At 43.4% G+C, this 23,675-nt stretch overlaps 3 protein-coding genes across 3 annotated transcripts in view; 1 reads left to right on the top strand and 2 right to left on the bottom strand.

Moving 5' to 3' along the window:
* Window positions 1-10: 10 nt before the first annotated feature.
* ccni (cyclin I) lies at window positions 11-11,943 on the bottom strand. Its single transcript, XM_077586257.1, has 10 exons — window positions 11,719-11,943; window positions 11,046-11,205; window positions 8,367-8,501; window positions 4,619-4,693; window positions 4,362-4,502; window positions 3,245-3,373; window positions 2,843-2,944; window positions 2,410-2,557; window positions 1,574-1,770; window positions 11-1,469 (listed from the first exon to the last, which is right to left on the bottom strand). Exons 2-10 carry the CDS (start codon window positions 11,157-11,159, stop codon window positions 1,257-1,259), a joined length of 1,254 nt encoding a protein of 417 aa, XP_077442383.1. The 5' UTR covers window positions 11,160-11,205; window positions 11,719-11,943; the 3' UTR covers window positions 11-1,256.
* On the bottom strand, window positions 4,726-8,129 carry LOC144034170 (uncharacterized). Its single transcript, XM_077542743.1, has 3 exons — window positions 8,090-8,129; window positions 7,372-7,527; window positions 4,726-7,273 (listed from the first exon to the last, which is right to left on the bottom strand). Exons 1-3 carry the CDS (start codon window positions 8,127-8,129, stop codon window positions 6,546-6,548), a joined length of 924 nt encoding a protein of 307 aa, XP_077398869.1. The 3' UTR covers window positions 4,726-6,545.
* A 781-nt stretch (window positions 11,944-12,724) lies between the features above and the next one.
* The window catches only part of ccng2 (cyclin G2), an 11,126-nt gene continuing 175 nt past the window's right edge, over window positions 12,725-23,675 (top strand). The window contains exons 1-8 of the mRNA XM_077586128.1: window positions 12,725-12,848; window positions 13,801-13,932; window positions 14,198-14,335; window positions 14,421-14,671; window positions 15,471-15,549; window positions 15,683-15,781; window positions 16,969-17,171; window positions 22,632-23,675. The exon at window positions 22,632-23,675 is cut by the window's right edge and continues 175 nt beyond it. Of these exons, the coding sequence (XP_077442254.1) occupies window positions 13,828-13,932; window positions 14,198-14,335; window positions 14,421-14,671; window positions 15,471-15,549; window positions 15,683-15,781; window positions 16,969-17,171; window positions 22,632-22,764 (1,008 nt within the window). The 5' untranslated portion in view covers window positions 12,725-12,848; window positions 13,801-13,827 and the 3' untranslated portion in view covers window positions 22,765-23,675. The remainder of the gene's footprint in view (window positions 12,849-13,800; window positions 13,933-14,197; window positions 14,336-14,420; window positions 14,672-15,470; window positions 15,550-15,682; window positions 15,782-16,968; window positions 17,172-22,631) is intronic.

The raw sequence follows: 23,675 nt of genomic DNA, 5'->3' as shown, positions 1-23,675 counted from the left end.
AACGACGATCATCAGTTGTCACTCTCTTTATTTTCTTTTGCCAATGGTGCGTTCAGGTACCATGAGCAGCATCCAGCAGGCCCCTCTAGCAGGTCAAACAGAGCTTTTTTTTTTGCAAGAATAAAACATCTAAAGATTAAAATCAGAGCATGTTGTGCCCATCATTACTCATTTTGTTTTGTCCCTGTGTTCAGCTCAGACAGACGCGCACACATTTCCGATGTTTCATTTGAAAATGCCCATGTGTATTGTTTTATTACACAACAATATATAAACTTAGATTTGAATTCCATCTGGCTGATAGCAGCCAAATGCAATTTCGGACGCCTCTTCGCACGCACGCGCACACACACACACACAGCCTGACAAGAATGTTAGGAAATAAGTGATCTTGCAATACATAACTGGCTTCTCAAATTAGCTTGGATTATTATTATTATTTTTTAAAGATTTTATACAGCAGTTGCTAACTGCATGTTTCAACGGTTTGCGGTTAAAGGTACACTTTGAGATTTGCTGCATTTGTTTTGATTATGACCAATCTCTATTTTTTCCACTCGATGGAGCATTTCAAAACCCAAAGCATCAAGAAAGCACCATAAGAAACCTTCATTCATTCAAGCCGCCTCAACAAGCTGAAAGGCAAAACGAGCCAAGAGGGACTTCATTAGCATTTCATGCATATGTGATCAAAAAGTGCTCTTTGCTAAATATATATATTTTTTTCTTTTTGAGTGAGGAACAGTTCATTGACCATACAGAAACATTCAAAAGTGGGATTATGACAGTGACAGACATGAAGAGAGGAGTGGACAGTGAATCTGTGACAACAAATTTAAGGGGAAAACAAATAAAAATTGACAAACAGTAGAGTACAGAATCCATTCCAAGTATTTTTTAGGGTAACTTTTATGTTTGTTTGTTTTTTTTATATTATTTTACTTTTTTATATTATGTCAGGTGTAACTATAACAATAATAGCAGCAAGTTTTTATTGTATTTTGTAAATGTTAATTTTTTTTGAGAGACTCTGTTTACTGGCTGAAGGGGATAACGGGAGCTGAGCTCAAGACACCTGGACAAATTTAGGGGACGGATTGTGCTCATCAAAACCAACTCAACCACTGTGGCCATACGTAACATTTTCATGCAACATTTGCTGTTCGGACATCACTGACTTGACTGCTTTCGGGTTCTAATGATCTGGATGATGTCAGTGGCGAGATGGTTGCAATGAGCACAGTTGCGAGTGCTTTCTACGAGGCACAGACTGGCTGCAGCGGCGGGCAGGGGGAGGAGCTGCCTTCCTGTTGTGAGGTCAGGACTCCGAGGTCTCCCTCTGCACTTGCTGGTGTTACGATCCCCATCGCTGGTGCTGCCCCCTCTTGGATGGCGGTGGTCATGACGCCGTCTTCGTTGTACAGGCGCTTAATCCCATCATAGAAGTCGTCCACCTCCATCTCTTCCACCTGAAGACAAGGAGATGGAGCATGAATGTTACATAAAAGTGCCAATAGTCTTTTGGGCATTACAACACATTTACATAAGCATGGCGGTGGTGGTTTTGCGTTACCTTGCGCTTTGACGAGGCCTTGCAGCGCATGGTAACTTTGTGCAGGCGGTTGAGGTGACAGAACGGTTTGGGAGGAGAGAGGAGCGCTGGCAAACTGCCGCGGTTGGCGGTGAACAGGCCGACGCTGCAGCGCCACTGGTGCCCCTCCTCCACTCCAGCTGCTGGTGTGGAAGACTCAATGAAGGAGGTGATGCTCCCTGAAGAGAAGAAGGAAACTAATGATAGATAAGAAACACTGAGGTTGAATGATTATTAGTGTTGGAAATCTGACAAGGATATTTGAATTGTTGATCTAATCAATTTCACTGGTGAATTAATTTCACATTGGATTAACTAATTTAAACCCAAAAACGTATAAATATGTTTTTTAATACTTTGTCCTGCACTCCCAAAAACACATTCATTGTTACATACAGAAGGCTTTGATACAGCTTATGACATGAGGAGGTCGCTTAAAGCAATGGTAGTTATTACAAAAAACGGCCAGCAGATTGTAAAAAATCAGTCAGGGCCATGTTGCAACAAGCTCCCTTTCCCAGTGTTTTCAATAGGTTTGTGAATAAGGAAGAAACTTAGCTATATTCTAATGCTAATTGCTGCAAAACGGAAACGGATACAAATATACTTTTTTCCTTTTCTTTTGGTAAGTTCCATGTTTTTATAGCAATAGAACAAAATATTCTGTGGACCTTGCAAAATCAGTCAAAATCCAGTAAACCGGCTGGGAGCGAAGGGGGTTGCTTTAGTGAAAATGGCAGGGAGTGAATTAGTTAAGCACTGGATCTCCACATACATAATGTGTCCAACATGATGTGCGCTGCAGTGTGATTGTATACCTGGAGAGTCCTGGGCTGGAGGCTGCAAGTTTGTTTGGTTCTGAAGAGGTTGGTAGATGTAGACAGTGTTTGGAGGCAGGGAAGCTCTCGGTGTGGAAAGACTATTTGCGACTAGCTCTCGACTCCGAATCAACTCCGAGGTGTCGATCTAAGAAGAGGAAAACACAGAAGGAAGAATTATATGTGATTTAGACAAACTACATATTCTCAATCATCTGACCCTTTACTAGAACCATATGCTCATTCTAATAAATTACTAGCAGTAGTTCAGAATGCAGAAATTTAATCATACCAACCTCCTACAATTTAATTTGATGCTGAGTTGAGAAATGCTTCAAATATTAATACGTATTTATGTTTTCGAAATACAGTAGTTTAGCTGCGTGAGCTTCTTTTGTTCTTGTGATTGAAAAATATGAATGCGCTCCAGTACCTGCGCCTTCCTTAGCAGTTCGATGGTGAGAGCCAGCCAGTCGGGGCAGCAGGTCTCCAGCTCCAGAGTGATGAGGGCCAAGGCCAGCATGGATCCTCTCAGCTACGTACATGACAAAAGGGACAAACTTATACAGTACAGGCAGGAACACAGGTCCAACACATAGGAAACAAATACAAACAAAATGACTAAGAAAATGATCAAGAGGTAGTTAGGGCCCGACCAAATAATTGGCAAAAAATAAGCTATTTTATTTATTTTCTATTTATTTTATTAATTGGACGATTAGTTGGTTATCAAATTTTGATCTATAAATTATTGCAATCAACACTGGTCTGGAAAAAAAAAATCCATATGGGTCGGGCCCTAATGCATAAACGTTATTATTTACTCAAGTTGTACCTGAATGAGTGAGTGATCGGCCAAACAGTGGTAAAGTCGTCGTGTGAGCAGGGCAAGATGCTGAGAGCGGTTCAGTCCCAGCAACGAGTCCAAAAACCCAGAACAACATGACAACACCATTGCATGGAACTATGGAAGAAATACAACCAATTGGGAAAAAATACAAAATAATAAATGATCAAACATGGGTATCATAACATGCCACAGATGATTTTATACTAAAAGAAGTGAAGGCACATGTGGAAATAGAAGTGTAAAAAAAATATATGTACAGTATCTACAATACTTCCTTTGGCCAGTGGGTGCCACTTAGAACCCTCCACAAATGACCACAATTGATTTATTATTATTATTATTATTAAACAAGTGCCAGCCTGCCAGGTCATTGATGAGGAAAAAGAAAAGAAAAATTTAAAATCTGTAAACTCAGTTAGTCCAATAAAACCCATAATTCACATTTTAATGCTATCATTTATAATTAGTTTAGTTAAAACTGATCAAACAATTGTAGTATTTAACAAAATAATTATAAAAACATGCACTGTATGAGTAAAAAAAAAAGTGGTAATATTACTAATAAAATATTTTAGGTTATGTACAACACATCAGTTAACCTATTATTTAATGAGCAAAATGAACGCTAAAATAAAAAATACATTTGAAGTTTTCAGTTCTTAATTGAAGGCTTTTGATTGCACAGATTTATAAAGCAAGCATCTGCTTCATATATTCAATAGGGTTTAGCAGAGCACAAACGGTTCTTGTGCAAATTAGATGATTACCATAGATTACTGACTAATTAGTCACAAATTGCTGCAATACTAAATCCACAAAGGCCTTAACAGGAGGTCCTAAATTCACAAATGACCATGGTACCAAGATACGACATTTCGAGGTTACGAATGGTGCACCATGAGCACATGAGGAAAACATCATCATGCGGTACAAGGTCAAGATTGTTTTATATTTATGGCCAAACAGTGTTTTACACAGAAACATCTAATTATGACTTTACTACTTTATGACTTTACTTTAGTGCAGTAAAGTCAGACTGGGCAATCATTAAGTACAAATTAAAATCATAAGGAAACTGTGCAAGTGTAAAGTGAAAACGTACAATATGCAGGAAGTCCAGCGGTGTGGCGTTGTGGAGATCCCAGTTGAGTTTGTCAAGAATGATTCTTTCCATCCTCAGGATTTCTGATGGAGAACAGCCACAGCTGCTGGACACAACCAACTCCCTCAGAGAGGGCACACACTGGGAGACACACACACACACACACACACGTCTTCACGTCAAACGGACGGCAATTGACGCGTGTGCATCACTTTTCATATGGTCAATGTTTGTGTTGATGTTGTGTTTGTGTTTACCTCATCCTCCTCACAGGTCTTGACAGCCAGGAAGAAAGCGGCAATTGCAATGCAGCGGAGGTATTTTGGACGAGCCTGAAGCCCAAAAATAAAATCAGACACAAGAAGACTTTTTTATTTTTATTAAACCAGGATTATTTATAGTATTTTATATGATACAGATCCATATCAGTATTCACAATATAATTTCCCCATACCTTAATAATAGCAATTATTCCTTTACATCAAGCTTGTAAAAACACTAACTGTAAATATCAGGTTGTATAGAACTTTTTAACATCTTGCCATGAGGTGTAAAAATGTAACTGTTGTGAAATAAAAAAAGGGGAAAAAAATGTTCTCAATCATCAGGAAAATTCTGGGTGTACATTCTATTCTCATTTTATTATCATCAGTGTCTGCTTATTGGAAAATGGAAATGACAAATATATTTGTGTGGCCAGAATACTTCAACTAAAATAGACTTAAGGTGTGGTTCTATTTAGGTCAACATTGCAATATCAGGTAGACCCCAAGGTCCGAGAGTAGCCTGTGGGCCTGCTCTAAAAATAGCTCAACAGTGATGGGACTAGTGGTGCTTCGATCGATCGACAACCGAGCATGATCGGCCGATTTCTGTAAAAAAAAAAAAAAAGAAAGAAAGAAAGAAAAGAAAAAAATAAGTATTGATCGGCATATGTCAATCAATGCCTTTCATTGACATTCACAAAAACCCATGATCACATTGAAAGACTTCTTAAATGCTATCTCATCCTCTGTAAATCTTCTCTTTATTACAAAGAATCTCACATTCTTCTCACCATTAAATATTCATAACCGCATTTTCTATTTTGTAATATACTGTTACAGACCAAATTTTTGTTTGTGCATTTACCGCACTGTCAATTTGAAAGAATGTCCTGCTTTTGTATAACTTTTAAAATCTGATTAATCAATTAATTTAAAAAAATCTGACAGATTAAATGACTAGTAAAATAATAATTTGTGAGCAGCTCTAAAATTGAAAAATGTGCAGCTGATCTCACGCATGTATGATTGTTATTAGAATCAGCAGCATTCAACACTTCAGGGTACGCTCCAACCGCCTGGCTTAGCTAAAGATATTACCAAGCTTTCTCCGACAACAACAAAAAAACTTTCAAAAATATATAAGTTACTTTCATATACGGATAAAATGTCTTTACCCATCTTAAAATGGGAGACAGACTTGTCTATAGCTCCGGAATCTGACTTTTGGATTCAAGTTTGTGAAAATGCATTTAAAATGACAAAACACACAAATTTACAACTTATCCAATACAAAATAATCCATAGAACATACATTACTCAATATATGATGAAGAAAATGGGCCTCTCCGACTCCGACATTTGTCTCCAGTGTTTACAAAACACTACAGACACTTATTTTCATGCTTTATGGTTATGCACCCCGGTTATGTATTTCTGGACTAAAGTCTTAGAAAAACTTTCCGCTATCTTGGACTATAGGATACCTTTATCTCCAAACTTGTGTTTGCTAGGTGGGTGACCTAACAACAACTGACCTACCACATAAACAATTTCAATCTACACTTGTAGCCCTTACTATCGCTAAAAAAACAATTCTTGTTAACTGGAAAAATAAACAAACTCTGAATATCGACCAATGGTCTAACCTCCTCATAAATCACATTTTAATGGAAAAAATATCGGCCTCAAATAAAAAACAAATATCAAAATTCATAGAAATATGGTCTACGTATATAGAATATTTTAACCTAATTCTGGTTATTTAATTTTGCCTGTTAGCGAGAGCCACCACATCGTGATAACTTACATTGATGTCTCTGCATTTGGCAGTTTGTTACTAATGGCTGTGTTTTTATAGTCAGGAACCCAGTTGCTGCCAACAGGATCGAACAGATTCACCTCCAATGGGCACTAAAGGCTAATATTCGGATTCACTGCATGCCAGGGGACTAACTCTACAGGTGCTGCTGTCCCCCCTGGCTGGGCGTGGGCGGGTCTGCCCCTCTGTTGGCTGCTGGGTGGCGGCTGCGTCTTGGTCGTTCCCTGGGTCTCGTGGTGGGTGCTGTGTTGCGGGGCTCTCCCTGGTGTCCGGGGCGGCGCCGCCCCGGCGCGGTCCGTCGCTCTGGGTCCGGCGACGCGGGTCGGGGCCTGTGGGCCGCCGGGGTGCCCCGTGGTTCCCTCTCCCCTCCCCCTTCCTCCCCCTTGCTTCCTCTCCCTCTTCACCTCTCCCCGCCCGTCCTCCGCCTCCCTGTCCCTTCTCCCTCGTCGCCCTTCCTCCTCCTCTCCCCCTCTCTCTGCGGCCCTGCTGCTGCCTCCTGCCCTTCCTGTCGTCTCCTTCCCCCGTCCCCTCCCCCTCCCCTGTCCGCCCTCCTCCCCCTCCCCTAGGCCGGTGGGGTGCCTGGTGGGCCTGCAGTGCCCCGTCCTGCTGCGTTGGGTTGGGGGCGCGGGCCGCGTTGGGGTGGGGGGCGCTCCTGCTCCGGGGTTTGCTCTCCGGCCGGTGGCCCCTGCGGGGCCCGGGGGTCGTCCTTTGGCGCGGCCGCGGCCTGGGGGGCCCTGAGGTGTTGCGCTTGCTCTGTCCTGGCGGGGGTCGACGGCTCCCCTCTTTGGTGGAGATTTTCATGCATGCTAGATCCACCACACCAGCATCTATCGAGACTCAGACACAATTTGTTTCTCCCTCAGGTCATTGATTCGGTGGAGGCTGGTGTCTGTGGATCTCACTCTGCTTCGTCTGTCCTTTCTACCTTTCCTCAGTTTCTCCTTTGGGCCCTTGAGGTTTCCCTGATTTGTTGGAGTTTGGATGTCTTTGGGGTTGGTGAAGGTTAGTGGCCCGGTGGGTGGTGTCTGGTCGGTGCTGGGCTTCGCTTTTCTTTCTTTTCTTTGGTCCCCCTTTGGGTCTCCTGGCGGCCCCACGACTCTGGCTGGATTTTGAAGTGTTCGGTTTAGGTGAACGGTATGGGAATTCTTATTTATTTATTTTATTTTTTTTCTCACGCACGCACGCACGCACGCACACACACACGCACGCACGCACGCACACACGCACGCACATACAAAAAAAAAAAAAAAAAGGGAGAACAATGATGATGACATTTCAAATGATCAATACTGAGATCTCCCAGAAAAAAAAAAAAAAAAAAGAATCAGCAGCATTAAACCCTGAACGGAACACACCTTGATGGGACACTGATTTCCTAGGAATGTCGCATGATCTTTTGAAAATGTAAACACTGCCTGTTTACTACCTTGTTCAATTATAGTGTACCCATAATTATTGTGATAAATCATTTACACGATCATTGTCTCACTTACTGTAGATGTTAATTATACATAACATATAATGAAGGTAATAAGAACAAACTTGTTCTATAAAAAGGGTGCATCAAATAGGTGACTCTTCAAAGTAGATCTCTGTTTCAAAAAAGTTGTTGAGCCCAAGTTTAGCACATGAACATACCATACCCTCCTCTTGGGCTCTGAGCCTTCTGTGTGGCATTTGCATTCTCTCCCTGTGCTTGTGTTCATTTTTTCTGGGTATGTGGTTCCCTCTCAAGTTAAAATTTAATTGGAGACTCTCTATCGACGTGTGTGTAGTCTATATGCACTCTTTGAATGTTGTTGAAACAACAGTTGGAGCTTAGAGGAAGCAGAAAAAAAAAACGTACACAATAACTAAGGTCAGAAAGTCTTCTACGGGAGGTGGTAGTGACAGAGTGGTGTGTGCTCTGCTTTTTCTTACCTTGATGGAAGCAAGGAAGCGGTCCAAAATGCTAACCGCTAACACCAGAGTCTCTGGGTACAGCTGCAGTCTGCCATGGAGCTCCGTCAGCCAGCACACGGCCTTGTCCCGCTGAGTCGGGGAGATATCTGTATCCTGAATAAAAACACAGAAAACAACTAGTCTGTAACCACATTGCATCACCCTGTCATGGATTGATTTTAGTCCTTTAGATTCATTACATTATCTGATGGTCATGAGACAAAACGGGGGGATGGGCAAACATGACAGGCCATGATTACCGTTTAAATTGCCACGGATGAGAAACCTAGTCAGCTATGGTAAAATGACGCGTAAAGAAGGGAAAATCCTGGCATTTGTGGAAAACTGCAGGCCATTGAGTCACGCTCAGCAGCTTCTTCCCCTTCCAAACCGCCAGACAGACTGACAGACCGTGGTTAAAGTAACCGCATTGGATTCTATTCTTAATGTAAATATTCATATTTTTTAGTAATGCCAAGTTAGAGCAAGAAGATTCTACTATACTTCTGAGATGTCTTCCATATAAAAGTAAAATGGGTACTGCGTGAAAACCTTAACTGAATCGAAAACCAATGTGAATCGTGAAATGAATCTAATCAATTTTGGACATCTGAATCAACACCCAGCCCTACTGTGACGGTGCTGACCTCTCCGAAAATGTTGTGGCTAAATTCAAGTGAAATCAAACACAATGTGGGTTTTATGCATGGAACACAGTTACATGTTTGTTTTCTTATTTCACTAATTCTTCCAATGTAATCACTTCAAACTTCATTTTTGCACTTGCTGTGCTCCCCCAAATATGTGAAAACCATCCAACCATAAACACTAACAGCAGACACAATCTGTTAGTGTAAACACTAAATTTAGTGGTCATAGTTTGGATCTTAGTTAATCAGGTTCTATGTAGTATCATGATTTATGACAGCGTAAAAATGGATGCAACTTAGAAATTTAAAGAATGAAGACCAGTAAAACATGCCATCAGGTGGTCTTGGAACAATATTTTTGTAGCACAGTGGATTAGGAGATTAAATAAGCAGCAAGGGTCAAAATTTCTTACATTTCCAAACTAAAAACAAGTGTTTTAAAAAACCTGAACAATATTCAAATGAGGCTGTATTTCATTTTGTATCTGCAAGCCTGTACCATTTGCTCCACTTCCTGTTTGTGTTGTGTACTGTGTGACAAAAACAACCAAATATAATATGCTGTATGCAAAAGAGATCTGAGATGTCATTATCTCCAACACATAACAATACAGCAGAAACCCATGCCGTTGTTTAGAGATATAAAAAACTTGAGGGTATTGAGAAAAATACCATTATAATCCGAATAGTGGCAAACAGACCGCTAGCGTGATACTTGTTTGCAAGCATCGAAACGTATCAGTCTCAAAACATTGAAAGCACAGAACTCCGTCAATACTAATTTAGACATATTCCTACTTTACTTTGACTCTGTTCATGAGTTGAGAATTTTCTACAAACTGAATTTGAGGCAAATGTGAACAAATAGGAATCCAGTTTTATTACTTCTAAAAATGATTCACTTTTCTACAGTTTATGAATCTCGTTCAAGCAAATGATGAACAGCTTTAGGGAACCTAGGCCTTCGCTCTCTCACAACTATCGGCTGACTCCCCGTCTTGTCAGTATAAAGTACACATAATAGCGTGACAAACATTAATGACAATACAGAATTCAACAAAGCAAAGCTGCAGTTGTTTGCATGGTACTTATGGGACTTATGTTGTCCTTGAACTCTTGCATTAGCGTCAGTGCTTTCAGTTCAAGCCTTTTATTGACTTTTGTTTTAACAGCATAATATAAAGAATAGAAACCAACCCATGGCCATGATGGACACACGCCAACAACACTCGTGTCAATATCACAAGACTTGAGCAGTGACTCCCAACCAATGAGAAATTATCCAACATTTACTTCAGACATGTAACTTTGTTTATCTATTAATGCTAGTGACATACAGTGGACCCGTATACTCACAATTTGGCACCTGCAAATTCACCTGTTTGTGAAATTTCTTCTTTTTTGTGTGCCTTTTTTTCTTTGGAGGGAGACGCTTATTGGCGGTTGATCCCCGTTTATTCAATAATTTGGGGGGCGGGGGGTTACATTTTTCTCTTCCCAGTGCATTTACTGTATAATGGCTGTCAATCATACATTGATTTTTGCTATTCATTCGCCACCCCCCGCTAATAGGGACAGCTAAGACAATGGGTTACTGTACCACTACTGTAGATAGCAGAAGGTTCAATTAACCTGTGTATCTCCCTGTCACCATTCATACAACACAAGATAGGTTTGGGTTCAACTATACAGGCCCAAATTTCACACTAAGTAGGTACATCTGTAGCAGCGTGTACATTGCGATGAGATAATAAAAAGTTCAGCTTTTGAACTTTTTGTGACATTATTGTTTGACGGTGTGCTGTGATTATTTTTCTAATTTAGACATTGGCTCAATAAATGTTGGTAAACACTAAAATACAGTGGGGATTGTGTGAAATATGAGTTATGCACATAGAAATCATGGCTTTAGCAGGATCCTGCATATAGTTTAATGTAATGTCATTGTTGTTGGTCGTGGGAGAAGGAGCCACTTGTGTTATTGACTTTTATAGTAGCCCTGCCTGACCTGTGAGGAGGGCTTCTTTGGCACGTAGACCCTCCACATCTTGGCTTCCCTAGACATGGCCTTTTCTAGAAGAAAAGCCAGTCTGTGGACTCCCCAGGGTTCGGAGAACTTCATTCCTTCTCACCCTGGTCAAGCCTTCCTCCACACTGGATACAGCTACCTGAAATATGATAGAACTCAAATGGAGTCATTCATTTCAAACAAAAGCTGGTTCAGGCTTAGTATTATTGTGTTGCAGGAAGATATGAATACATACTGTACACTTTTTTTCATAATGATATTCATTATTACATTATTTTGTAGATTTTGTTACTGTAAAATATCGACAGCACTGATTGTAGAACGTTGACCTGTCAATCATAATATTCACATAATGACACATCAAGGAGGATAAGCAGTTCTGCCAAACATATTATTCCCTGGAACGAGGCCAATGACAAATTCCGTAAAGCTAGTTAGCTTGTTGACATGACGTAGCAAATAAGCTAAAATGTCTCTTCGACGTGTAACAACAAATTTATATGAGAGTATTACTAGATAAAACATCAAAATCATCGGTTGTATTTGACAAAACTAAATACGTTTGCTATGGCAATCGTGCTAAATGAATATTAGTAAGGCCATTGGAAAAAGCTGCCATATATCCAGGAAGTAGACGGCACCCATAGCTCACCTCCCCTGCGAAGCGGAGAAAACCACGGTTGGATTTCATCCGGTCCACTCAGTTCCGAGATAAATAAAGTCGGGGAAATCGGGGACCCGTTTTTTCGCTTAGTCGTCCATCTTGGCTGCCGTTCGGGGTTATGGTAAAATATAAAAAAATAAAGTTGGGGAAAGTAGACAGCTAGTGTCCACTTCCGAAGAGGGGACTGGGAGAAGAGCGAAGGAAACAAACCCCGCCTACTTCTTGGCCCAGGCCAAGGGGAGAATAAACAAAATCCATTGTGAGATCGAGTAATTTTTCCATATGTTTCAGATTTTTTTCATCAATTTTTAAACGTTTTCCTTTACTAATTTAACCCATTTCCAAACGCATTAACATTTGCGGAATATGCGCGCACAGTCGAACGCAAATCCATGAGATAGTTATGACAGTGTCCGCTGATCTGTTATAAAACATTCATAACGTATTTTTTTTTAAAAATTGGTTTTATTTGTATATGTTCAGAACGTATATTTCTACAGTGGGCTACACTGTATTTTTGCGCTGTAGACAGCTAGTCTTTTTGATTGGGTCTGTGCGCACAAACCACAATAATATAATTTGACTGAGAAGCTACAGTTCTACCCCAAACCCTTACGTAATGCCGTCGTTTGCGTCAGGATCCTGTCAGGTCATGAGCCAATCAAAGAAGCTGATTTTGGGCGGACTTTTTGAACGTGACAAAGTACAGCTCGTTGATTGGGTAACAGAAACGTCAATCTGAAGACAGTCGTCTTTTGTTTAAGGTCGGTGTATTTCGATTCCAGTTTTAGTTTTCGTCTAGGCGATGATATAATTATATTATTTAGCACTGTTGTTCTATGTTTATGATTGTTATGAAGTAAGACAAAATAAATATGTGATAATGCCGGTCAGAATGTACGTATTATGCTTGAACGTTTGAGCCGCTACTACCGGAGGCAATTTCTATTCTTACACCAATGCCATGATTGGTTCATCCTCCATGACGTCATAGGTGGGCGTAAGTGTTAGCAACATCAACAAAAGAGAGAAAAGAGAAAGGAGACGGACTGCAGGAAAACCAGAAGGAAGACATCAGCGAAATACAACAGATATGTGGATCTAATTTGCTTTAACAGGTAGGATAACATCTATCAATTTATTGGGATTACTCAAATAACACAGATTATGCGATTTCTTTAATCCCGGTTCGTAATCGACAGAGAAAAATATAACGGTGGAAAGTGACTGAACGAATGGCAATTTTACATTGTCAAAATGTAAAGTAAAAAATAATCGAATGATCATCAAATATTTACAAGGTCTTTTTTCCCCCGATTAATTGATTACCGCAATTTATGTGAGATTCGTACCATTTCCAAAATAAGTTAAATATCTAGTTTTGTCTACATAGAAAATGACCATTCAGTAGTATTTAGTGCTTTTTAGGTTTGTTTGGATTAAATAGTTAGTAATTAAACAGTAATTTACCATCAGTTTGAAAGCTCTAACAACCATCTATCTGTTTTCACTTGGATGTTGTTGGTATCCTTGGGATCCTGTTCTATCCAAGAAACTATTTCTTTAAACCACTGTAATTAAGAAAACACACACCAATATATTATCTATTGATTGTATTATTGTGCCCTAATGTTGAAAATGTTAGTTTTGGTGTCGATGATAGCGCAGTAGGGTAGAATGTTTTGCAGTTTGAGGAATAGAAAAACAGCCCCTCCCCCGCTCCTAAGGGAGGATTTAAAAGGGTAGCTAGCTGCAGTCAACAACGGATCCAGCTCCCTCGGTTGCCATCTTTTAAATAAAGAAAACTGAACTAAACAGAGTGGCGCATTTTATGTGTGTTGTGTGGCTCTAATAAACAAGTAAAACAGTCAAAAAATATGTTTTTTGGCCTGGGCTTCAGAAGGCGTTCACTAAAGGGAAATCTGACACCCGAGTCCAGCTGTGGGGAAGTGGGCCGGGCTAGGAGCTGTGTCTCTTAAAGCAGGTCAACAATCTAGACCAGTATGGGGATACATATCAGTGGCAACACGTACGCCAACAAGAATTACATAAGTGTTTTTGCTTGTGTAGGGAAAAGACGAGAGTGCCAGCTGAGACATGGATGCCTTCAAACTGATGAAGGAGCTGCGGGCTAACTATGAGCTGGAGGTCTATTCTCTCCCTAAGGAGACAGGCCTGAGTCTCATTGAGTCCACTAATCAGGTGAGTCCAGTCAGCAGTTTTTCACAACTTTTATTCACCCAAGGCAAATCTTGTACATTAGGGGGAAAAAGCTACAAAATGGATGTACAGGTTAATTGCCATCAAGTAGAAGAATATGTAATTGTTCTGCCTGGCCCTATACCTGTCACTATACATTGCTGCCATAGATAGATGAATGAAATAAATGATTTGCAATTGGACAATTTCCTGCAGTATGCCTCAAGGCACACTTAATGTATGTGCCACACTTGTGTTCATTTTCTAGAATGACGGGCGGATCTCAGCCAAGTGCAGAGATGCCAAAGTGGAGGACTTGTGGAGCCTGACCAGCTTCTTTGGCTACACCACACAAACCTTCGTCCTGGCTGTTAACCTGCTTGACAGATTCTTGGCCATGATGAGGGTACACGATGCTCCTGAATTGCACGTTGCAGTTTAAAAGTCAACTTTTTGATGTCGCAGTATTAAAAACCAGCATCCGGTTTCAGATCCAACCAAAGCATTTGTCCTGCGTCAGCCTGAGCTGCCTCCACATGGCCGCTAAAGTGACGGAGGAGGAGTGCAACCTGGCGTCCACGGACGAGCTCATCCGCATCGGACAGTGCCGCTTCAGCGTGTCCGACCTGGGCCGCATGGAGAAGATCATCACGGAGAAGCTAGACTTCAAGTCCAAATCTGTCACAGCCTTGACCTTTCTGCACTTGTACCATCAAATTGCGGTGTCTCACTCCACGGAGAGGTAAGAAGGTTGTTTCATTATGTATTATTTTCTTTGTAAAGTAAGATAAAATCCGACACTCCTTGCGGTGACACATTTGAACTGGAACAAGGGTTTTAGACACACTTTGGGTACATGATAGAAAGAAAACTCCCAAAATTTCACACAAGAAGCTGAAGTCAAGATTCAAACCCAAAAGCTGAGAATGTGAAACAGACATGCTTACCACTATTGTACCGCGCTGTCCTAGATAGAACAGACTCAAATAAAACAAAAGCGCTGCACCCTGCACTAACCAACCAATGTAGCACATACTGAAGAAACAAAAACAATAGTTTTTAACACTATAGTAGGGCTTCAACTTTTTTCAATACTGGACATATTTGATGAACATGCTTGACATACTTTCCCCTCTTCACATTTAAGCCTTTCTGCCACTGCAGACTGCAAATTCAACATTCGGTCAACATTTTTTTTTTCTCTGGCAGCATTTACAAAACCTCTTTGTTTTTGCTTGGTGGTGCTTTTCCACAGTGCTCTGTGTTGTTTGTGTGAGCACTGAGCAGAACCGCTCGCTTTGGGCCAGCAGTCAACTATCAGACAGCTGCGTCTGGCTGAAGCGCGCTGATAAGATTTATTGCTGACTGCCGCTGACACTAATACTTGCATAACCAGTTGTGGGTCATGTTTGTGTTTTGCAACATGCAACTCTATACGTGAAGTATTTTCTGTGTTATAATCACTTGCTCTAATATAATTGCATAAATATGCACCCCCTTTCACCTTGAACTGCGTTGACGCTGATGATTTTTGTGAACAGGAAGGAGACGTTGTGCCTGGAGAAGCTGGAGGCTCAGCTCAAAGCCTGCCTGTGTCGGATCTCCTTCTCCAAAGCTAAGGTAGGAATTCACAGCCGAGGTCAACTTGCATTACAGCAGCCTATAAGAAGTCAGAAAATGAGCTTCGTCCAGCATGAGAACAAATGATACCACAATTTCTTCACCGTTCTACACTTCTTCCGCTTCCTTCTAGCCGTCCGTCCTCGCCTTGTCCCTCCTGAGACAGCAGATTGAAGCCATTCAGTCAGAGGACATGTTGGAAATAGCCCGTCACATCCAGAGACACCTTAAGGTAAACAAAACACAGACAAAAACAAATCATCAATTGATTGGAGTTAGTTTCATTACTATCTCATTTTTTGTGGAAGGGAGAAATCACATGGTACTAGCATCCATTTCAAGTGACCAAATACGGTTCATTGCCCTATGACGGGTTTGTCAACTATGATAAGCTTTACATAAGCAAAGTGAGTTGTTGCTATCATATAACTCGGTGCGCTCACTGGAAACTTGTATCAGTCAGTTGCAACCCTTCGTACAAATTAAGCATGTGTTTATTTTTAGCCAGGCTCCCATCCAATAATCATTAATTGTCCTGTCTGTGGAGGTATCTGTTGATGTAAGATGTTATGCCAGTTTTGTAAAAAGCCGAACTGTGAAAAGATATAGTGAAGTATTAATTAGCAGAATTTCAAAATTGGCTTCGTTGTCATTTTGCCTGTTCAAATATTGCTCAGTTGCTTCCTCATTTTAAAGCAGTGGTGTCCAAACTGCAGCCCGGGGGCCATTTACGGCCTGGGATCTGGTATTTAGTGGCCCGCTGCATATACTAAAAATGACATTTGACATGGGCCGCAAGGCTAGGTAATAAAAAAAAAAAAGGTGGGTAGAGTGAGAAAGGTGGTGTCAAAAAAATAGGTGCCACTAACTACTAATACATTGGCTTACTGTATAGACCTTTTCTAGATTTGAAAAGAAGCAAAAATAGTTTATTCCACTTTGGTGCAGGGATGGATCTAGTCTAGTAGGATACAGGGCCATGACCCTACTAAACTATTTGCCTTATCACCTTTAACAGAAACCTGTTGCGTAGCAGTTTTTCAAAAATATCCAGAACATATAATATAGACAATATATAATTGCTTGCTAGACCTATTTTGTTATACTTGATTGTGTGTTTAATAAAGTAAAGTTGAAGAATCTTAATTAAAGTGGCCTTTGCATTCCACTTTTGTGTATGTGGCCCTCAAACCAAAAGTTTGGACATCCCTGTTGTAAAGAGAGCATGATGTCACTCCAAATTGTGATTAGGTTCAAAGCAGTCTTAACCCACCTACTTTTAACCTTGTGACCTGAAAAAAGAAACCAGTTTCCGTATACAGTTGCACATTTGGAAGCTGGAGTGTGTACATATTTACTGTCAGCAGCGGGCCAAGGGGGCAAACATGGTTAATCGGTCTGCTGCCTGTTTGGTTTCAGATTGCAGAGAGTGAACTCCTGTTGTGGCGCGGTCAAGTTGCTCAGTGTTTGTCGGACTACGCCTCGCCAGAGTGCAGCAAACCCAATCATAGGAAACTGCAGTGGATCGTTTCTCGCCGGACCGCCCAGAACTTGCACAGCAGCTACCGTAGTGTACCCGAACTGCCCACCATCCCCGAGTGCTGCTGGGATGAGAGCGAGAGGTGAGAATTCTAACGTTGGTCTCAGGTTCACAACCTCACAAAATAGAAATATACACTGAATTTGAGGAGAAAATGAAGGAGAAAAAAAGTCAAATTATGTTTATGCAGCAAGATCAAATTTAAAGAGAAGTCAACCCAAAAACGTTCTTTACATATATGTATGGGCCCCCACTAGTCTTAACCCTGCATGCGTTTGTGGAATATGAGTTAAGCAGGAAAATCCACCTGTTTTTACCCATATCAGGGTGTGGCCAGTTTGTCACTTGCTGTCGGCTGAAAATGACATCAAAGTTGCTTAACTACGAACTACAAACTCTGACTCATTTCAACACAGTATAATACATTCGCCCCTCGCTGTATCATGGTTTGCTTATTGCGGGTTCAGTGCATCGTGGATTTTATTTTATTTTATAGCACAGTACAGTTACTCAAATGCACGTTCGGTAAACATTGTTAGCTAATTCAGTATAGCCTACCACTTCTAGTTAGAACAAAGTGTAATTCACAAAAGGTGCTCTATAGAGGGAGGATGGAAGAAACCACTGGTGCTCTTTCAATTGTTTTTATTAAACAAACAGTAACAAAATACAGTAAGCCTCAATTGACTTGTCACTTGACACCAAAGTGGCTAATGCTAGCCAGGAAAGAGCAGTACGTCCATTTATGTTTACTTCCAAGTCATTAGAGTAGACCCGCCTTTTAAAGGTATACACACATTCACACCCCTCCGTGAGTCATCACCTTATCGTGGTGGAGGGGTTTGCGTGTCCCAATGAGCCTGGGAGCTATGTTGTCCGGGGCTTCATGCCCCTGGTAGGGCCACCCAAGGCAAACAGGTCCTAGGTGAGGGACCAGACAAAGCATGGCTCAAACGACCCCAATGACGAATACAAACCTTGGATTTTCGTTTCCCTTGCCCGGACGCGGGTCACCGGGGCCCCCCTCTGGAGCTAGGCCTGGAGGTGGGGCTCGAAGGCGAGCGTCTGGTGGCCGGGCCTATACCCATGGGGACCGGCCGGGCACAGCCCGAAAAGGCAACGTGGGTCCCCCTTCCCATGGGCTCACCACCGGTGGAAGGGGCCAAAGGGGTCGGGTGCGCAGTGAGTTGGGTGGAAGCCAAAGGCGGGGGCCTTGGCGGTCTGACCCCCGGCTACTGAAGCTAGCTCTGGGGACATGGAATGCCACCTCTCTGACAGGGAAGGAGCTCGAGCTGGTGTGCGAGGCTGAGAAGTTCCGACTAGATATAGTCGGACTCACCTCCACACACGGCTTGGGTTCTGGTACCAATCCTCTCGAGAGGGGCTGGACCCTCTTCCACTCTGGAGTTGCCCACGGTGAGAGGCGCAGAGCAGGTGTGGGCATACTCATTGCCCCCCAGCTAGCCGCCTGTACGTTGGGGTTTACCCCGGTGAATGAGAGGGTAGCCTCCCTCCGCCTTCGGGTGGGGGGACAGGTCATGACTGTTGTTTGTGCTTATGCACCGAACAGCAGCTCAGAGTACCCACCCTTTCTGGAGTCCTTGGAGGGTGTGCTGGAGAGCGCACCCCCTGGAGACTCCCTCGTTCTACTGGGGGACTTCAACGCTCACGTGGGTAATGACAGTGAGACCTGGAGGGGCGTGATTGGGAGGAATGGCCCCCCCGATCGAAACCCGAGTGGTGTTTTGTTATTGGACTTCTGTGCTCGCCACGGACTGTCCATAACGAACACCATATTCAAGCACAAGAGTGTCCATATGTGCACCTGGCACCAGGACACCCTAGGCCGTAGTTCGATGATCGACTTTGTAGTCGTGTCATCGGACTTGCGGCCGTATGTGTTGGACACTCGGGTTAAGAGAGGGGCGGAGCTGTCAACTGATCACCACCTGGTGGTGTGTTGGCTCCGATGGCGGGGTAAGATGCCGGTCCGACCAGGCAGGCCCAAACGTACTGTGAGGGTCTGCTGGGAACGTCTGGCAGAATCCCCTGTCAGAAAGAGTTTCAACGCCCATCTCCGGCAGAGCTTCTCCATTGTCCCGGGGGAGGCGGGGGACATTGAGTCCGAGTGGACCATGTTCCGCGCTTCAATTGTTGAGGCGGCCGATCGGAGCTGTGGCCGTAAGGTGGTTGGTGCCTGTCGTGGCGGCAATCCTCGAACCCGCTGGTGGACACCAGCGGTAAGGGATGCCGTCAAGCTGAAGAAGGAGTCCTATCGGGCCTTTTTGGCCTGTGGGACTCCGGAGGCTGCTGACGGGTACCGGCTGGCCAAGCGGAATGCGGCTTTGGTGGTCGCTGAGGCAAAAACTCGGGCATGGGAGGAGTTCGGTGAGGCCATGGAAAACGACTTCCGGACGGCTTCGAGGAAATTCTGGTCCACCATCCAGCGTCTCAGGAGAGGAAAGCAGTGCACCGTTAACACTGTGTATAGTGGAGACGGAGTGCTGTTGACCTCAACTCGGGACGTCGTGAAGCGGTGGGGAGAGTACTTCGAAGACCTCCTCAATTCCACCAACACGCCTTCCTTTGAGGAAGCAGGGTCTGGGGACTCTGAGGTGGGCTCCCCTATCTCTGGGGTCGAAGTCGCCGAGGTGGTTGGAAAGCTTCTCGGTGGCAGGGCCTCGGGGGTGGATGAGATCCGCCCGGAGTTCCTGAAGGCTCTGGATGTTGTGGGGCTGTCGTGGTTGACACGTCTCTGCAGCATCGCGTGGACATTGGGGACGGTGCCTCTGGATTGGCAGACCGGGGTGGTGGTTCCCCTTTTTAAGAAGGGGGACCGGAGGGTGTGTTCCAACTTTGGAGGGATCACACTCCTCAGCCTCCCAGGTAAGGTCTATTCAGGGGTGCTGGAGAGGAGGGTCCGTCGGGAGGTCGAATCTCGGATCCAGGAGGAGCAGTGTGGTTTTTGTCCCGGCCGTGGAACAGTGGACCAGCTCTACACCCTCAGCAGGATCCTCGAGGGTGCGTGGGAATTCGCCCAACCAGTCCACATGTGCTTTGTGGACTTGGAGAAGGCGTTTGACCGTGTACCACGGGGAGTTCTGTGGGGGGTGCTTCGGGAGTATGGGTTACCGAGCCCCCTGATACGGGCCATTCGGTCCCTGTACGACCGATGTCAGAGTCTGGTCCGCATTGCCGGCAGTAAGTCGAATTTGTTTCCGGTGAGGGTTGGACTCCGCCAAGGTTGCCCTTTGTCACCGATTCTGTTCATAACTTTTATGGACAGAATTTCTAGGCGTAGCCGAGGCGTTGAGGGGGTCCGGTTTGGTGGCCTCAGCATTGCATCTCTGCTTTTTGCAGATGATGTGGTGCTGTTGGCTACTTCAAGCCGTGACCTCCAGCTCTCACTGGAGCGGTTCGCAGCCGAGTGTGAAGCGGTTGGGATGAGGATCAGCACCTCCAAATCCGAGATCATGGTCCTCTGTCGGAAAAGGGTGGAGTGCCCTCTCCGGGTCGGGGAGGAGGTCCTGCCCCAAGTGGAGGAGTTCAAGTATCTTGGGGTCTTGCTCACGAGTGAGGGTAGGTTAGAGCGGGAGATCGACAGGCGGATCGGTGCAGCGTCTGCAGTGATGCGGACGCTGTATCGGTCCGTTGTGGTGAAGAAGGAGCTGAGCCGAAAGGCAAAGCTCTCGATTTACCGGTCGATCTACGTTCCTACCCTCACCTATGGTCACGAGCTGTGGGTCGTGACCGAAAGAATAAGATCCCGGATACAAGCGGCCGAAATGAGTTTCCTCCGCAGGGTAGCCGGGCTCTCCCTTAGAGATAGGGTGAGAAGCTCGGTCATCCGAGAGGGACTCAGCGTCGAGTCGCTGCTCCTCCACGTTGAGAGGAACCAGTTGAGGTGGCTCGGGCATCTGGTTCGGATGCCTCCTGGACGCCTCCCTGGGGAGGTGTTCCGGGCATGTCCTACCGGCAGGAGGCCCCGGGGACGACCCAGGACACGCTGGAGAGACTATGTCTCTCGGCTGTCCTGGGAACGCCTTGGGGTCCCGTCGGATGAGCTGGCTGAAGTGGCTGGGGAGAGGGAAGTCTGGGCTTCCCTGCTAAAGCTGCTGCCCCCGCGACCCGACCCCGGATAAGCGGAAGAAGACGGACGGACGGACGGACACACATTCACAGTAATTTACCATGGAGTCGAAGTGTCACTACTTTGCAGATTTGATCTATTGCAGGGTGGTTTGGAATGTAACCCCAGTGTATTCTAAATGTACAATATTTTTTTCATAATCCCAAAAACAGCGTTCAGTATCAAAACAAGTTGTTTTCGAGTGTCTGATAATCTCTGCTTGAGTCACATGTGGTGGGCTACAGTGTGATTATACAGTAGTGTCTGAATAGATGATCTTTGCACTCATGCCAAAGTCATCATGTAACGGCAGGCTCAAGTCAGCTGTAAAATACCAAACACTCCTTATAGTGACACATGAAAGGAAAACAAACCCTGAGCGTTATCACACACAATTTTTCAGTTTCTACAGCAACCAAATTGGTGTTTAAGTGTTTTGTTTTGTTTTCATACCAGCTCTTTCGAAATGAGTTATCTTTTATGGTTGTTTAACAAGACACACAACGTTGCAACATTACGTCACATAGGCGTCACAGGCTCCTCAGCTGACTGACTAACTTCCTGCTGTTGCCTCTCCTATCTCCCGGGGTTGCATGTCTGGATGCGTGCGAGTCACAGGTCACGTCCCACTGAGACAAGACCGGTTTCCGTGACATCACGCGAGGCCTTGCCCTTGCCCTTTAACGCAACATGGGATTTATTTGAAAAACATCTAACTTATGTCGAAACTAATGAGGAAAGAGGAACTTGAATCACTTCTTACAATATTTGTAATGATGTCCAAAGTGAGTACTTCCTAAACAGTAATACTCAGTTTTAAGCGGCATTAAATTGTTTTGAACCTCTCATAGCTTTTAATGAGAGAACCAATATTAGAAACTGCCTTGCCTGATATGATTAAAGGGGAAGTATTCATTTATATTCTTTATTTAAGAACACAGGTTACAGAGGTGGCAAATCCAGGTACAGAAAGTAAAAATCCTGCCACAGTTTGGCTTTAGCCCCTTGTTCTAGCTAGCTAACTCCCTAGCAGGTAACTGAACACCCGTAGAGCTAGTTAGCTAGCTAGCTAGCACGGGCTAAAGCCAAACTGTGGCAGGGTTTTTACTTTATGGACCTGGATTTGCTTACCTCTGACAGGTTATCTATACAAACTTGATGACATTCAGTTTTCACATCAGCTATAACTGACAGTCAGCTGACAACTGTGACACAAACATTTTTACACAACACTATCAGCTGATAGGAAAGTGGAAGTTTGAAATGCATTTTTATTTATTTTTTTACTGCATCAAGACACTGCAAAGAAGAGAAAATATTTGTTTGGAAAATAAATTAAATTAAGATGCACTAACTTTTCTGTTCATAAAGCAATGCCGTTTGTAAACATTTGAAAAAAAAAATGTCTTTCAGTGAGGACTCTTGCGAGGACATGATGAGTTCGGGTGAGGAGTCCCTCAGCAGCTCCCTGGGCAGTGATGGCGAAGGGCCGTTCTTTCCGGCGCACCTCCGCCACCACAAACGCCGCCAATACCTCAATGCCTGACGCCGACGCCGCCACCTCACTGTGTGCCTCGCCCCCACCCCAAACGTTCGCGTTTAATTTATTGTCTAATAAGCTCCGGTGCTAGAAGTGGATTGCACAACAACTGGCAGCTGAGCAGACGCGCATTTCAAAAGTTTTAGTTGGATGTGTTGGTGGTACATGGTACATTCCAAGATACACGATCAGTTGAAGGACTGCAGCCAGATCAGAGCAAAAATGCTTGGTTGTTGTCAAGAACTTTAATTTAACAAAATGTGGCATGTATAGAAGTTGTTGACTTATTAATCAAAGATGAATTACTTTACTGATCCACAGAAGTTGAGGGCAGCCACAGTTGCAAATATCTGGACTTGATCCAGTTGTTTCGAGTCTACTTTTGTTTTTTAATTATACTTTACATTTCTCAAATTTTGTGCACATGTATATTGTATTACAATAATGGTGACTATTATATAATTTAGTTGAAATTCAAACAAGTGAGAGGTGTTGACTCAAAATACTTTATTAATACACCATCAGCAGCATTAAGGATGGAAAACACAATGTCCATATTTGACTGAATACTTCAGTAACTGCAACTGCTCTCACCTTCTGACTTTGTTCATTTGCACAGTTTGTAATTTGTGTATTGGAAGCAGTTTGTGTCTTTGGGGAAAACAGACGTGTGACTTTTTTTTGTTTTGTTTGGTTTTCTTGAACATTTTTCTTGACTCTCCTGAGGCCATTTACTCAGAGTTCAGCAAAGAGCACTTACTCTCCCCTAGAGGGTCAAACACTGTTGACTAATTTGGTGAGTGTGTTATTTGTGATAGTGTGTGCGGGTTTTTTTGACCCCGAGTTTAAAGTTGCCAATTTTAGGATGTAGCTTAAAATATTTTAAAATTGTCCAAAAAGATTGTCGTGTGGAATAA

The sequence above is a fragment of the Vanacampus margaritifer genome, chromosome 14, assembly GCF_051991255.1.
Source record: "Vanacampus margaritifer isolate UIUO_Vmar chromosome 14, RoL_Vmar_1.0, whole genome shotgun sequence".
NCBI classification, from domain to species: domain Eukaryota; kingdom Metazoa; phylum Chordata; class Actinopteri; order Syngnathiformes; family Syngnathidae; genus Vanacampus; species Vanacampus margaritifer.
The sequence above is the reverse complement of the archived record's forward strand: the minus strand, read 5'-3'. Positions and strand labels throughout refer to the sequence as shown.